This window comes from Hoplias malabaricus, chromosome 4 (genome assembly GCF_029633855.1).
Source record: "Hoplias malabaricus isolate fHopMal1 chromosome 4, fHopMal1.hap1, whole genome shotgun sequence".
NCBI classification, from domain to species: Eukaryota; Metazoa; Chordata; class Actinopteri; order Characiformes; family Erythrinidae; genus Hoplias; species Hoplias malabaricus.
The window spans coordinates 22,942,690-22,959,396 of NC_089803.1; the positions used below are offsets into that span (position 1 = coordinate 22,942,690).

At 38.2% G+C, this 16,707-nt stretch overlaps 1 protein-coding gene across 2 annotated transcripts; it reads left to right on the plus strand.

Annotated features, from left to right (window-relative positions):
- Positions 1 to 2,303: 2,303 nt before the first annotated feature.
- On the plus strand, positions 2,304 to 15,814 carry etf1a (eukaryotic translation termination factor 1a). 2 transcript variants are annotated; one of them, XM_066668167.1, is made up of 11 exons: positions 2,304 to 2,322; positions 2,799 to 2,922; positions 6,530 to 6,705; positions 9,015 to 9,154; positions 10,104 to 10,242; positions 10,451 to 10,641; positions 11,664 to 11,793; positions 11,975 to 12,148; positions 12,549 to 12,613; positions 13,764 to 13,911; positions 14,435 to 15,814. In XM_066668167.1, exons 2-11 carry the CDS (start codon positions 2,837 to 2,839, stop codon positions 14,515 to 14,517), a joined length of 1,332 nt encoding a protein of 443 aa, XP_066524264.1. In that variant the 5' UTR covers positions 2,304 to 2,322; positions 2,799 to 2,836; the 3' UTR covers positions 14,518 to 15,814. The 2 variants fall into 2 exon arrangements, with proteins under 2 accessions (XP_066524264.1, XP_066524263.1); XM_066668166.1 differs by lacking the exon at positions 2,304 to 2,322 and adding an exon at positions 2,325 to 2,452.
- Positions 15,815 to 16,707: the final 893 nt, after the last annotated feature.

A 16,707-nucleotide genomic window follows, 5' to 3' on the forward strand; every position in this document is an offset into this window, starting at 1 on the left:
ACCTTTAGGGAATGCAACTGGACTTTTAAACCACTGCTGTACCTTCACACTGGGACATTTATACTGTTTGTGCCTTTAGTGACCAATAATGTACCTCTACTGTACCTTTTTTTCTGAGAGTGTAGTGGAGACCCCAATCAGGACAGAGACTCAACCTTCATCATCAGGCCAGCCAGGATGGTCAGTTGTTCACAGAAATGTTGTGATGTCACAAACAGAGGACATCTTTGAGAACACACTTCCATGTTGTCACAGAGGTAAATGCTAAAGTGCATTATGAGTTAATAGTCATGACACAAAACAAAGCACAATGACAATGACCCACAACAAACACTCAGAGAACAGACTTTAAATAGGGGAACACATAAAGAGTAAAACCTGTGAGCGATTGCACTGTGGGCTCACAGGGGCAGGGGGCATGGCTAAAGACACAATACGAGACTGTGGTGGAGTTTGGTGTGATTCCATAAGTGAGCCCTCAGAATGATGAACCCTACTGTATAAGTGACATGTTTGTAAGCACTTCTTAAGCCTAAAATGACACTGTTTGGTGCCCTCTACTTAAAATAAAACATTCACTAAAGCATTTGTTCAGTTTTTTATATATATATATATATATTCTGTATTTGTCCATTTAAATGTAATGCTCATTCTAAGAAAAAAAACTGTATCTCGACTGCTAAGACTGAACTATCAAACAGTGCTACAAAACATATATTTGAAGAGGCTAGATTTTTGTCAGGTGTAGTACAAAGTAATAACTAAGTTGGGTGTTAGAATACCTCTCTGGGGCCCAAGAGGTTTATAACCGCCAATTCAGGTGACTTGTATTATTTTTGTAAAATGTATTTAAACAACACTAATAGTTAGAGGCCCTAAATGGTATGTCTGATATGTTCCCTAAACAACTGGCTAAACTCCAACTGATTCTAATGTCCATATGTACACACACTTATAATATCATTGTTATTATTGTGGACATGACTTTGGAATCATTCAAAGCAAGCTGTAAGGCATAATGTAATGGCCTTGCAACATTGTTGTTGTTGCGATAACAGCAGTAGAAAACCCTTCAGCATTTGGCAGAGAAGCCTGGGAAATCAGTTAAAAAAAAACGTTGGCTGGACAGCACACAGTGGAGGGGCTGAAACAGGACCAAACAGAAGACCAGATTCTTAGCTTTCAGGCTTAAAATGTCCTGTTCAAACTGCATGTCCTATTGGACCTAATGGTTAGGAACCTCGCCCACTAGACCAGAACAGATGCTGTCAGCCAACTCCTCAGGGCACTGCTAAACACTCTCATTTCCAACACACTTGAGGACAGGTATTACTGAGTACTTTACAGCCTTCTCAGGCTAGGGACTGAAAAAGGGAATGAATAAATGACTCTGGGGGCACTGAGGCCTAACTGACCACCTGGGAATTAGGGAAACATAAAAAAAAAAAAAAAAAACTAGACCTTTCTACAGCATTTGCATCACTGGCACGCATGTGAGAAACAGGCTTCCTATCATGAAAACTGAAAAATATGTGAAAATACCAGGCAGGAGTCCTGTGTACTTGCAAGTGTATCCAAGGGAGAGACTGGTACAGGATTTCTGCTATTAGTTAGCTTTAGTCAGCAGTGTACTGAAATTAAAATATACATTGTTGATATGCCCTTTACTCTGTAACCTGATCAGGTTTAACACAATTATGGTGTTTAACAACATTTGTTTTGCCCAAGAATGTGCTCGTTTGCAGTCTTTATCCTAATTATATCAGCATAAAATACCATTATCATCAGCGTTTTGTTCAATTTCAAATGTAATTTGGTAAAATGTCCTCCACAAATGGACACGAGCACTGAGCTCAGGGGAGAGCAGGTGTGAACTAAAACACACACAGATCTAAAAAGTCGTATTTAGTATGTAAGAGTCCGTTAAAAATAAAGCATAAAGAATATATAAAGACGTGGTGGAGAAGAAGAGAAGGGTGAGAATGAATTAGCTAAATGAACGTATCTCTGCGTCATATCACTGTAACCAGAGTTGGTGGAGTGGACTACATTTCCCAGCTCTCCCTCGGCAGGTGATTTCCACGCACGTCCTCTTACGCGCTTGAAGGACGCGGGTGTAGACCAACGAGATTCTGCGTGGTCGCGGTTTGTACTAGCGTTTCTAGGAAGTGAAAAGTAGGTAATTTTTAATCCCGCCCCTCACATGTGAGCCCTCTTTTTGCACCACGCGTTGTCGGTGAGGGACGGAACCGGCAGAGAGGCAACGTCACACCGCGGTCCGGTAAAAACAACCAAGAGGAGCGGCGGAGTCTGTGGCGGGAGGTACGGCGGTTATTTACATGTGTTTTTATCTCTGTGAACCTCTTCCAGATGATGGGTTGAGTCGGTGCGCTAGGGTCGACTGGAACTGGTTGGCTTTCCGTTGTCTGCAAGGGCAGGGAGTTATATTTTCGTGAGTGTGGGTGGGAAAATTCTGTTCCACCTTAAATCATGCGGCGGTCACTTGTTAAAGCCGTACACTTCACTGGCTGTATTTGGAAGATAAAGCAGAATTTGAATTTCCATTCCCCCTTAAATGGCTGAGGCGCCAGAATGCAACCGATGCACTATTTAAGGTGGAATGGAACATTCGTATGAGGAGCTAACTTAAACTTAGCCTCGTGTCAGCGGCTCAGGCGCCGCTTTTATCTGAATAATTTGCGGTATCGGGGACATGCCACTTTTTCTCGAGGCTTGTCTTGGAAATGTAAAACATAAATGAAGGTTTAACGAGCTTCCGTCCTCTTTCCTTTTGCCAGGAGCCGAAGCGACTAACGTTAACGTTACAGCAGTGAAGATGGCGGACGACCCGAGCGCCGCGGACAGGAACGTGGAGATCTGGAAAATTAAGAAGCTGATTAAAAGTTTGGAGGCTGCCAGAGGGTGTGTAAACATTTCAGCATTTTGTTAAGCCGTTCAATAACCTTTCATCCCCCTTTAGCCTCGATAGCTGCTGGTTTACATCGGGGTACGACGACGGATGTCCAGCTAATGGCTGTTAGCCGGGCCTTGGGAGGAGTAACGTTAGAGGAAGGTCCTAAAACCTTTAACGTTCAAAAGAAACCTTAACGTGTAAGAAAAGCCTTACTGTAGTAAAAAATGCGGGCTATAATGACAAGACCTCTCCCGTATTACTGGTCCTGGACTATCCGCAGTGCCCACTGGAGCACATCTAATTTAAATTGAAAAAATCATTTTATGGAAAAAGCTTAAATATTTCCCCCCTTTTATATATGGTTTCTGTGATGGAGGGTAAAAGAGAAAAAAAACTTGATGTCAACTTTCATACATTAGTTTTATGTCCTGTCACAAGTGCTCCTCACGAAAAAAACGTGTATGTGTATGTAATGATGATTGTTTTATTTTCAGATTACACACTCCTCAGTTTTGCCAGTAGATTTTATATTCTGGCTTTTATTCTTAATAGGCTTATACTGAAGCGGTGAAAAAGCTGACCGTCATTTCTTTAGCTCACAGGTTTGTCCAGTCAGCAGTAGAGTCCCCTCGACATCTACTGTGTTAGATGGGTTTGTGTTCCATATATACTGTTGCAAAAAAAAATAACCCATATTAAGTCTTAGCGGCTGGCAGCACAGTGGCGCAACAGGTAGTGTCACTGTCGCACAGCTCCAGGGTCCTGGGGTGGTGGGTTTGAGCCCTGCTTTGAGTGACTGTCTCTGAAGAGTGTGTTGTGTTCTCCCAGTGTTCATGTGGGTTTCCTCCAGGGGTGCTCTGGATTCCTACCACTCTGCAAAAACACGTTGTTAGGTGGATTAGCTACTCAAGTGTCCATGGGTGTGAGTGTGTGATGGACTGGTGACCCTCCAGGGTGTGTTCCTGCCTTGCGCCCAGGGATTCTGGGTAGGCTCCAGGGACACTGTGACCCTGAACTGAATAAGCAGATACAAACAATGAATGAATAAAATAATGAAATGTCTTAGTGGCCTGTGGTCATGAAAGTTTCTGTAGCTGTTTGAGCTCTTTAATTTTGAAATAGCAAGTTTTTCCTCCTTTTGGTACTTGTCACCAGTAATAAGTGAGAGAAAGCTGGTGGTTCTTTGAGTTTTAAATACAATAATCCATGTTAAGCATTTGAGAATGTCTCAAGCTCAGCAACTTTGAGGGTCTACGATACTTCATTAATGGAGGGTTTGTGATGTGTTATGGTAACTGGGAGGCAAGTCACTGCATGTAAGAGTTACTGGCTTAGGATTTTAAAATGTAATCTACGCTAGCTTGGCTCCCAACGCTAACATCCGAGAATTAATTTTATATTGGTAATTCTTGTCTCTCAATTTCTCTGACATAAATTTCAGCTGGTGGAAAGTTTTTGTATGTATTTATTTATTTATTTGTTTGTTTATTTTTTTACATTGAATGTTTTAACCCTCAAACTGAACCTTGCAAATTCCCTTTGTATTTAGCTATAACTCTCTTGGCCTGCATTTATTTGTACAAATATTCATAACCTGTAATATACTTTATATCATTTCATATTTACTTATTTTTTATCATTATTTGAACTACTTTCACAGTTGCTCTTATGCCTTCTGTTCTTATTTTGTTTAGTTAATATCTCTTATTACCTGGGTAAATGCCTTTGTATACTTTCTTACATTTTTATATTTATTGCACCATAGATTTAACTTCATCTGTTATAACTTTGGGTGTATTTACAATTTTGTCATTTGAAATGGTTGATAACGGCACTCGTTCATGGACTTCTGAACACAACCCCTCCATGTGTGTAAATGCAACGTCAGCGTGACCGTTTGCATGGGCCATTGCTTTTTTTTCCCCACCTCCTCCCTTACCCTCTTTCAGGTAGTTGTGGCTGAGGACAGAATTTGTCACAACAGTTTAGTCCTTCATTCAAGGACAGCTATTGTATTTGTGCTTGACTTTAAAAGGCACTAATACGACACATTTAATTTAATGATTAATCTTGTTTATAAAGCTAAAATAAAGCTTAAGATAGGCTTTGTTTATTTGGGAGCCAGAGTTGGAGCAAGTCTGAGTTTGTAATGGATATAGTCTGGCAACATTGTGTGAAAGAAAAATGGGAAATGTTGTGTCCAAAACTGACCTTGTGTGTTTTGGCACAGGTCTGTGTACTCTTCTCTCAAAATTAATGGAGACCAGATTCTCTTTCATCTGGGAAGCGATGGCACAAACATGATCCCGTTTGTCCTTTCTCAGAGCCATGTGTGAATAACAAACACAGTTCTTGATTATATATCCCTTGTTGTTACGGAAGAGTCACCATGGCAAAACTGCAGTGTTTCTTCTTCTTTAAAATTGCCAAAACAGTGTGTAAAATTTACACAAAAACATTAATTTTGTCTTTTGTGTCTAGCTCTATCTGCACCTGTTGCACAGTATATCCTTTTAACAGCTCTCAGTTACTGACCCCACAATTGATAGACTGTTTTAATATATAAATGGATTTAACAGCATACTACTCCCCTTTGTTATTGCATCAGAGCTGTGTTCAGTATTTTACTGTGTCTTGAGAGAATGGTGCAATATTGTGTGGTGGTTTTTAGTGTGTGTATATATATATATATATATATATATATTTCCCTTTATGCATAGGTTCCTTTGTACCCTTTGAGAATAGCATTTTAGTTACATTATAAAAAATCAGCTTGTTAGAGGACACAAATAAGTTTAACAGCCTTTCTTTTTTCATACACTCTCTCACACACAAGAAAGGCTAGAAAGATTGTTCCCTAGTTTAAAAAATATAGTTGCTTCATTTTACTAATTGAATGGGGAGTTACAACAAGGTACCCCTCTATCAGCTACTCTCTTGTACAAAGCAAACCTGCCCAAAGTGACATAGTCCTATAAAAACTTTGCTTTGCCACATACCTCACTAATTCCCCCCTCAAAAAAAGAACAAGACAATCAGCAAAATATTATTACAAACCACCTGTATCACAATAGCTGAATTTGCTCTTCTTTTGCTGTGGAACACTGAAATTTTACAAGGCAAGGGTCTGCCCTCTAAAACTGTATAATTAACAAAAAAAAAAAAAAAACAGTTTTTGCTCTAAACAGCCTGTTCACTGGACCAATATCAGATATTATTAGTGTTTCTGTGGGAACCTTATAAATCAAAATACTCCGGTGATGCATTTAATTCCCAAGAAACACTTGGTCCTCTTTGGAATATGTAATTTCAGTCTTAGTTTGTGTTTTTAACCTAAAAAGTGACGCTTTAGTTATGCACCTTTGATTAAGTGACTTCTCTAACCATTGTTCCCTTCTCCATGTTCCTTTCACATTTGAGCTATTCTTGTTGTGTCTTGAACGCACCTAATATTTTCATTTCACTTGTTCATCTGTTTGTCTTCATCTTCTATGTGTGCCCAGCTGATTGTGTGAGTTACAGTTGGGTCTGGGTTTAAGAGTGATACTAATCCCGATTGTCACCTGTCGATTGTATTGAAACTTGATTTTTTTCCTTTTTCTCGTTCTCTGTCAGGAATGGAACCAGTATGATTTCGTTGATCATCCCTCCTAAGGATCAGATCTCCAGAGTGGCCAAAATGCTGGCTGATGAGTTTGGGACAGCCTCCAACATCAAAAGTAGAGTCAACAGACTCTCTGTGCTGGGAGCCATCACTTCAGTACAGCAGAGACTTAAACTCTACAACAAAGGTAGATAAGCCCATTACTAATTGGCATTTTTAGTTTTTACCATAGGTATTTAATTAGAATCTCGCTGCCTGTTCAGGTCTTTCATAGCTTTTGTGTGTAGGGCTGAATTAATTTAGTAAAAAGACCCATTTTATCAAAAAATATTTCCCACTCAAGAAGGCAAGGAAAAACCTGTAGCCTCTTGAAGCTTAAATGCAAACTGTAGTATGCCGGACTGCTATTAAAAATGTGCAAACTGAACTAAAAACACGTAGTCAGGGCTTAAATATCTTGAGAACCATTAGTTAAGCAAACCTGAGTTTTGAAATTGAAAATGTATTTGACAATTTTGGAAAATGTACAGTCGTATTACTGTCCAACTTTCATATTTTTACTGTGAAGCTGTAGCTGGGTTTCCATCCAAAACATTCACAAATGTTATGTGCAATAAAGAAATATTGGCATAAAAATTTCAAAATTATCCTCTACATTTTTTAAATAAACTTCAGAAGACTTATTCTCCCGTGATCATTGGCATTGAAGTGTGGGAGATGGAGAGATCTGAGTGGGTTTTTGATTTGGTCAGAATCCTTTTTACAATCATTTATATTAAAAACACACTTTATAAAAAAAAAAATCTTGATTTAATATTTATTTAAGGTGTGTTTTGTTTCTGTGGTATAGACGTGGTTCTTAATGTTTTGAGATGAGGATAAATAAATGTAAGGTCTCTGATTTCAGCACAGTGCTGCATGAGTGTACAATTTTCTACACATGCAATAAAATAAGAAGCCAGAGTATGAAAACAGAGCGGTCCTAAAGCATGGATAGGAGAGAAAAGGAAGATGAGTTGGAGGGGGTTCTGTTAAAAGCCCTTGGTCACAGGGTCAGTCCAGGACTGTGGCACGCGGTGTTCTGCATGCACACTATGTGTAAACCAGCTGAAACCTTATCGCTTATTTAAAAAGTAAAACCATTTTCCATCTCTCTCTCTTGCGCATATACGCTTCAGCGATAGTTTGACTTTTCCACTTAGTCCGAATATTGGCCTTTTCAATTCAGGTTTTCTTATATGCATTCTCATAATTCTCAAAAGCACAGTGGATGGAAAAAACACTTTTGACACAGTAACTATTCCTCTTCCTAATATCATTCTTTCAGTTTCGTTTGCCTTAGTTCAATAATCTTACTTTCAGCGGGAATATGTTGAATATTGACTGACACTTGCCAGTTAGATATTACGAATAGCTTCATTCAAGAAAATTTACATGTTGTTCTCAAATCTTTTGATTTTCCAAGTTTTAATCCCTGTCTAAAGTTTTCAAATAATAATATAAATATTGATGATAACAGTAATAATAATGAATGTTTAAAATGTACCCTGTTTCTCTGGTAAAGTTTATATATAAAACTTTAAAATATGTTTAATATACACATTTGTACGTTGTTGCACTTTTGGGTATACATACGAAACTTGTGCTTTTATTGAACCTCTTAAAATGTTAATATTGTGGTTCATTTGTTAACAGAAGTCTGACAGTAATGTGCCTAGTAATGTAATGAATTATAATTTTTAAAAAGTGTATTCTAAGCTCAAGCTAGGCATTGCATCAAAGATCACAGTTAGCTTTTATCCTGATTTAAGAGGACATATTATACCCCCTTTTTCAATTATTTAACACACTTCCGTGGGTATTTAATAAATAGTCTTTCACATGCTTGGTTCAAAATACCACAAGGATCAAACGACAACACTTTTTAACCCTGTCTAAACAACCCTTTTCAGAATGACTAGTTTCAGTTACTGCTGGTAACTGTTTATTTCAAGCGTAATATGTCCAGCAGTGAGACACCAGGAGCAGTTTTGTTTTTTTTTATTTATTTATTTTTTTCTTCTCTCTTCTCTTTTTCACTGTGTTTAATCAGTACGCATATTTCTCCATACTTGCTTTTGCTCCTTTGCGCACTCACATAAATTTAGGTCCAGCGCTGCAATTGGAGAGACTCAGATGTGTCTAGAGCTCTGATTGGAGAGACTAAAGAAGGGAGACAGGACAACATGAAGTGGCTGCTGTCTATGGAAGACGCAGCACTAAATCAGACTTCAGGCGTATACAAAAAAAACTCACTGGTTTGTTTAATATCAGTTTGTGGGTTGGTAGGAAATCTAGATCTCCCACATTTAATGTGCTAATGAGTCAAACAAGTCCAATATTTTTTTTTTTGTTTGTTTGTTTTTATTCTTTATTTTTTTAATGATATGTCCCTCTTTCAACCTTTTCAGTTCTAAAGTGTCACATTGTGCAAATGATTTCCTTTTTCTTTTGCAGTGCCCCCTAATGGTCTCGTAGTGTACTGTGGCACCATTGTGACAGAGGAGGGCAAAGAAAAAAAAGTCAATATTGACTTTGAGCCTTTCAAACCCATCAATACCTCGCTCTATCTCTGTGACAACAAATTTCACACTGAGGTCAGTAATCTGTAGGGGTATGAAAGATATTGAGATTTATGAATTCATGTAAATTTACTTGTAATATTGCAAAGGTAAATTTGAGATGCAAATTGATACCCTTTTAGCACAGTTCACTGGTTCAAATTCTGAAATCCTTACCCATGTAAATCACTGAAGCAAATCGCTCAGGAATTAACATTCATTGTCAAATTTCTCCTTGACAGTGGTTCTACAGCTCTGTCAAAGTCACCTTCCTTACAACGGTTGTTGTGCGTTCAGTTGTGTGACATGAAATATCTGTCGTTAAACTGCTTTGCCAAAACATCCCACTAATGCCATTTTCTCATATTTAAAAGAAATATGATAGTTTAGTACCTTTACACATACTTCCTCAGTTTTTACAGAGTGTCTTTTCTGGAAAGCCTGTAACATCTGAACACAATATTATGGCTGGTTCTCCTTGTGCTATTATCTTTGTGTACAAACACTCTTGTTTGTTTGCCTTGAGGAATCAGTGCCTATCGCGAGACTTCAGTTGGACTGTGTGCTCTTTAGTAAAATATGAAACAACTAAGTAGCTCACTTTGTATATTTTTGCGGTTTAATGTTGTGGTCTACAGAGAAAGGAGGGTTCTTCAGAGGGACCATATATATGATACACATTAAAAACTATTTGTACATGGCACTGCTTGATTTAAAGGTCACTGATATTAATGTGCAATATACCCCCCCCCCCCCCCTCTGGGTTTTTAGCAGTTAGACCTTTCTTCATGGCCACATTACCAGCTGTGTTCAGCTGTTTTAGGTCCCACAAGTCATCTTCATGCAGTTTCAGTTTGTGACCTCTCCACCCTCATCTGTTCTCTCCTTGTGCTTTTGAATATTTTGGCAGTATACACCAGTATACAACAATGTTTGAGTTTTACACCTATTGTCATATTTCTCTCTCTCTTCTTCCCTCCTTTAGGCTCTGACAGCATTGTTGTCAGATGACAGTAAATTTGGCTTCATAGTGATTGATGGTAGCGGCGCACTATTTGGGACCTTACAGGGCAACACTAGAGAAGTGCTGCACAAATTTACAGTGGACCTTCCCAAAAAACATGGTACTGGAACAAAAATGTATTTCACAAGAAAATAAATGAATACATTGTTTGCCCTCTAAATGTAATCTCGTTTTAATCATTTTTACTGTGTTGGAACTTAGGCAGACACTTTGATTACAAAGACTTTGATGAGGAGAATAGCCAATATCCCTCACACCTCTCTCTCTCTCTCTCTCTCTCACCCCCTCACCCCCTTTCTCTGAGTCAGGTCGAGGAGGACAGTCTGCGCTGCGTTTTGCGCGGTTGAGAATGGAGAAGAGACATAACTATGTGCGTAAAGTGGCTGAGACAGCAGTGCAGCTCTTTGTGTCCAATGATAAGGTCAATGTGGCTGGCATGGTGCTCGCTGGATCTGCAGACTTTAAAACTGAACTCAGCCAGTCTGACATGTTTGATCCGGTAAGACTGTAAACCATTTGATAATGCACAATGAGTTTCTGTTTATTCTTCTATATTTATTTCTGTTTATTAGACAAATTCTTTTCTCAATATTAACTGATGATTGAATAGCCTCTGATCAATAAATCAAATATAATCTATTCTGACCTTCCTATATCCATTCTGGACAAAGAAGCTAAAATATGTCCTTCACCTCCTTATGGTACAAATATGTTCTTCATACACTCATGGAAAGAGCTCTTGCAGGTCATACTATGTCTTAGCCTGACATGTACATGTTCTGTGAAAGCACTCGGGCAGTTTTACTTTTTGCCATTCACTTACACATTTGATCTAAAGGCTTTCTTGAACTTCACTAATTTCAGTATCAGTTAGTGACACTTAATTATCTGACACTCAGTTCTCTTCATATGGCTCTGATTCCATTTACTTGTCAAATCATTTGAGCTTGGACCATACACCTCTTACTTCCCCTGCTGGCCCCACATACGTCATCGTCAGAGAAGCAGCCAAGCATTCCACCTGCTCTTTGGGATTTCTGCCTTGTGGAGGCTGTACTTTTCTTTTGGCCTGACCTCAGTGCCCTTATCTAGACAGCGCTTTATCAGTCAGTCATTTCCCCTTGAGCTTGGGAGTCTCTCTATTCTGAACTTTCTGAATGCTTTTCACAAAATACATCAATGCTTATGACTGTTTCCTGAATGGCCATTTTACAGTTTCTACAATATACAGTTTTTTAACTTGTACAACAGTATATCTGTCATGACCTCAACTATAGTCAACCAAAAAATGTTTAGTGTGTGTGTGAAGTTTTCTTGTTTAGGGTTACACTGGAGCTATGAGGGTAATGTTGTCAACGAGTATTGGAAGCTTGAACTCCACCTATAAGCACTATGAAAACAGCATGCCCGCATACTCTATAAAATCAAACCAAAGTATGTTTCCAACTATAAAGAGTAGTGTCTATCTACCTATGGGTGCTTGTGTTTAAGATTTGTGTCTGTGTATGTTATTGGTTACAGAGGTTACAGGCCAAGGTTTTGAAGCTGGTGGATATCTCTTATGGTGGAGAAAATGGTTTTAACCAGGCTATTGAACTATCAGCTGAAGTCCTTTCAAATGTTAAATTCATTCAAGAAAAGAAGCTAATAGGTACGTGTATGAACTTGCAAGTATGCAAATGTTTGCCGTAATACTGTAAAAATGTAATAGTAGGTGATCTTTTAATCCATTTCTTAGCTTGAGTCAGATGTTGATGTTGATTAGACAGATGGTTTGCCTGCTTTGGTAAGCCACTTATTACATTAAAAAATGTGCTTCCTCTGACCCTTAGGTCGGTATTTTGATGAGATAAGTCAGGATACGGGAAAATACTGTTTTGGTGTGGAAGACACACTAAAGGCACTGGAGATGGGAGCTGTTGAGATCCTCATCGTTTACGAGAATCTGGACACCATGAGATACATCCTACGAGTACATGGGGCTGAAGGAAATGGAGCAGAGAACGGTATTGATACATATACACACCCCACACACACAAAAGAGTGATTGGTATGCGTCTCAAGGAGATTCCTCCGAATTTTACAACACATGTTACTGCAATATTGTGCATTCTTTAATAAATACTGTACACCAGCATAAGGATGTACACCAAGTATGAGTACATCAGGGAATGTTACTTATCACATATACCCTGTCCTGATGACAATGACAAATTATACACACCTATTATTCAACTACTATAACTAACAACTCAAGTACTATAAGCAAGAAATATCCAGTTCATCATGACATGTACCCTACAATTGATTTTATTATTATTATTTATTTATTTATAAATATTTATAAACCTCATCTCATTGACCGTTCCTTCATTATTTACTCATACACATTTGCATTTATTTCAGATGAGAAGACCATTTATTTGACACCAGAGCAAGAGAAGGATAAGTCTCATTTCACAGACAAAGAGGTGTGTTTCCGCATTTTTTCCAGAGCAAATCCATGTTAAAAAGTCATGTCAAAAGTGTTGTCCATACAATTAAGCATCAAAGCAAAATTTGTATTACTCTTGGAAAGAAACCTTGTCCTGTTAACCCTCTGGAGTCTGAGGACTTTCAGCCACATCTGACGTAATCTGACATGCCTTGAAATGTATACAAATTTCTCCTACCTAAAAAAGTTTGTTCCCAAAAAGCTACACATGAAACCCAGCAACATTCATTTATATTTTCTTAAATTAACTTTAAACATGGATTTCTCAACACCTGTGGCTCACACATTGAATATTCATGAGATAGATGTGAAACCACAGGTGAGAAATTGCCTCCCCGCTGTCAAAGATGATGGCCCATTAGCTTCCACCCAATCAGTGAGACCAACTGGATCGTTTGGTTGTAAATGGTGGTACTTTAGTTATTTAGCAAAAACACAGACTGTTTTGGAGCAAAAAGACATAAATATGAGCTTCAGATGACTGCTTGAAAGCAGCATCCAAACTATCCTAAAATCCATTCTTTTCTCTATCAGCTGATCTCTGCTTCTGCGCAATTGCAAAACATTAATTCCACCACTGGAATATACTACTGAACTGCCTAGCGTAGAAGCTAATCAGCGCCAAACATGCTGCAGAACAGCAAGTCAAACAAATTTCACTTACTCATCACAACATGAAGACGTTCCTTCTCAGGCAGCTGAAGTGTGACTGTGCCTTATTGGAGCTTCACGCTCGGTGTGAAAACACAGCCATGTGCTTCTGTTTATATGAGTAAAATTAGCATTTTCACGTGTTGCGGTTGTAATTCTCCAATAGCATGCTATTATCGTATGAATATGAAGGGGTGGGCCATCAAGGGTCGCGATTTGAGTTTCAGACTGAAACATGCCTCTTGTTACTTAACATTCTATAAAAACAAGCTACAACTAAGTTTCTTTTCAACCTCCATATGTACGAGTAGATCCTTTAAGGTTAATGGGGGTATGTTTCTATGACCAAAACTTGCTGAGTTGCGGAAGCGGTTTGAAATAGAAATGTTTTATTCTGCATGTTTTAATACCCATTTAAAAATTCACTAATTAACTCATCATTTGTGTACCTACAACATTACCTTTTTGCACCACAGACGGGCCAGGAGCATGAATTGATTGAGTGTATGCCATTGCTGGAGTGGTTTGCTAATAGCTATAAGAAATTTGGAGCCACGCTGGAGATTGTCACAGACAAGAGTCAGGAGGGTTCACAGTTTGTCAAGGGCTTTGGAGGCATTGGAGGTGAGCATATTGACCTTTTATTGGGAATTCTCTGCAGCCTTTATTTTAGTATTTTCCTTCACATCTGTTATTTTGGTTTTATAGATGTGCTCAAATCTGAGAAAATATTTTCATTTTCTCAATTGAAAACATTTTCAGTACTTCTAACTTTATGAGAAAAATATGCTAGTGCGTTCACTAGCGTGCTAGTGGATGTGTAAAGCAGCAGCAAGGTCTATATAACTGTACATAAATGGATTTCTCATCTGCCAAATTTAGGGTTGTATTTTATCCATTATATCCTGGTATTTTTAGCAGTTTCCTTGGTTCAAATATTTCAGATATTTAGTAATTTATTTTTCAGATGTGTTCATGTTGTAATTGTTTAAGTTATGCCCTTAGAGTTTTATTCAATTTGACGAGGATTAATTGCAAACTGCCAGAGACTCTAAGGCTTGTAACGCCTGAATTATTAAAAAGAAAGCCATTACTATGTGCATGCTCACTCGCTGACATTGAGTGTTTCTCGCTCTGTCTCTCACAGGCATCTTGCGGTACAGAGTGGATTTTCAGGGGATGGAATACCAGGGAGAGGATGATGAGTTTTTCGATTTGGATGACTACTAGGTAGTCGGGGACTGAAAAATGAAAAGAATGAATGAATGAAGAAATATGGAAAGAAATGTGTCTTTCTTTTGCAGCAAGAGTGTGTGGACCCTAAATAACCACAAACCCACATGTAAACACATGCACACACATGCAGACAGTTTCAGATGCTGAAAAGGAGGAGTTGTCTGTCTGTCAATCACATGAGGGACTGAGCCTTCATGAATTAATGAATATGCCCCTGCCTTAGAGCGCTCTGATTGGATAGGACCTTGCCTCTTTTTTTTGTTAATCTTTTTTTTCCTACTTCCTTCTTGAATTAAAGCGACAGCTTGTGCCCAGGATGTAACTCTGCTCTTGTTTAAAAGAAAGGTCTTTGGACTCACTCCTGTTATACAGAAATCTATTTTTCTTTATATTTTCCCTCCCTCCTCTCTTCATTACCCCATCCCTACTTCTGTCTCTGGGTCCCTTATGCATTTCTCTTTTTTTTTTTTTTTTTTTTTTTTTTTTTTACTGGCAACTGCTGCTGCTGTATTTTATGACAGTGTGGGATTTTTTTTACCTGGGTTTCTGTAGCGAATTGGGGGGGGACAAAAAGTATTAAATTTTACTGCTTAAAACCAATATTAATTCATTTGACTTGATTTCTGTTCTTGTTTCTTTTGAGAGGTATAAAAATGAAGCCCCTTCAAAAGTTTTGACTTGTTCAAACAGATCATTGTGTGTGAAAGAGAGATATCTGCATTAGAGATTGCATCTTTGTTGTCTACTCACTCTCTCTAGAATGCAGAAAATTGTTTTCCTGTTCATTGTATTTTTTGTTTATTTAATTTTTTTTTTTATTACTTTGTTGACTGTAGAATTGCTTTTGAAATCGGTCGCGATTTTTCATTATTTTTCGTTCAAATTAAGGAAGGCCATAAGGCTGTGTTCACGTTACAAGCCTCATTCGTCAGTTTAGATGTTTTTGCTCCGGTGCTGAAATGTAAGTGACCTGTATCTGATTTAATGTGAACAAATCTGTCCTTGAAACTGCACACGTGCTCTCATTGTTTATGCATGTTGCCTCCGTCATGAGGCGACTTGCAGTAAAACTGGAAAACCTGACACAGTAGTAGCTTGTGTGCCTCGCATTTTACTCGGGAGCAAACGGCTCGTACACTGCACATGATTAGGATGAGAAGGAAAAAGCCAGCCAGCTTTTACTGCTGCACGGAGAAATCAGCTGAATCCCAAATGTCTCCCTCAATTATAAATTGGATCATAAATCAAAAAAGCTCATAAATTGGATACGTACCTGATCTAAGGCAATAAAAGAAAGTGATTTATCAGATTTAACTAAATCATATTTAACATGTACACACAGTGCTGGAAATATTATATCTGAATCATATTAAGGCAAAATAAATAAAAAAATCTTAAAAAATTAAAATAAATGCAAGATTAAGCCTGTTAATGTGAACTCAGACTAAGTTACCATAGGTTGTATGTTCTGTAAGAACTGATATTACTGGCAGACAATACAGGCGTATTATCACTGTATGATTCAGCAGTAGTATCTTTTTCATTTAAACATCTGAATTAGGCATATTGGGTATTTCTAAAAAGCAATATGAACCATAGATGCAGATATTGGCCAGAAACAAAGGCAGCGAACCTGCTGTGTAGCTTAGTAATTTAGGTCTGATTGCGTACATGTGGAAGGAGTTTCATGACAGTTATGACTTTACTGAGGACTACAAAGGATTTTCTTTGGAGCATTACTATTTTAATCAGCCTGTACTTTTTTCTGTACTACATCTCCACTCATTAATAGACGACTGTACGTCCTGATGTTGAGGACTGGTGAATATTTGAAACTGTTCAATTTGTCAGTGTTTTGTTAAACCGAGATGGAGAGAGCCATGGTGTCATTTAGAGCTGTGTAAATGTCATGATTGCTGCGTTGGTCTCTAGACTGGAACTAATGGTGCCTTTGCCATGGATTTAATTTTCTCTGGGTTATGCAATCAACTGATAGATATATTTGAGAAACGAATGTGGCAGGTAAGGCTTTCCAAATGAGAGCCTTTTGGAGGGTGTGGCTGTGTTATTTTTTTTTATATAGGGTGTGATATATTTATAGCCCCACACCCTCCAAAAGGCAGTTATTTGCCCTGTTTGCTAATTCCTCTACGAAAGGTCAATATTAAAATGTGTGGTGACCTT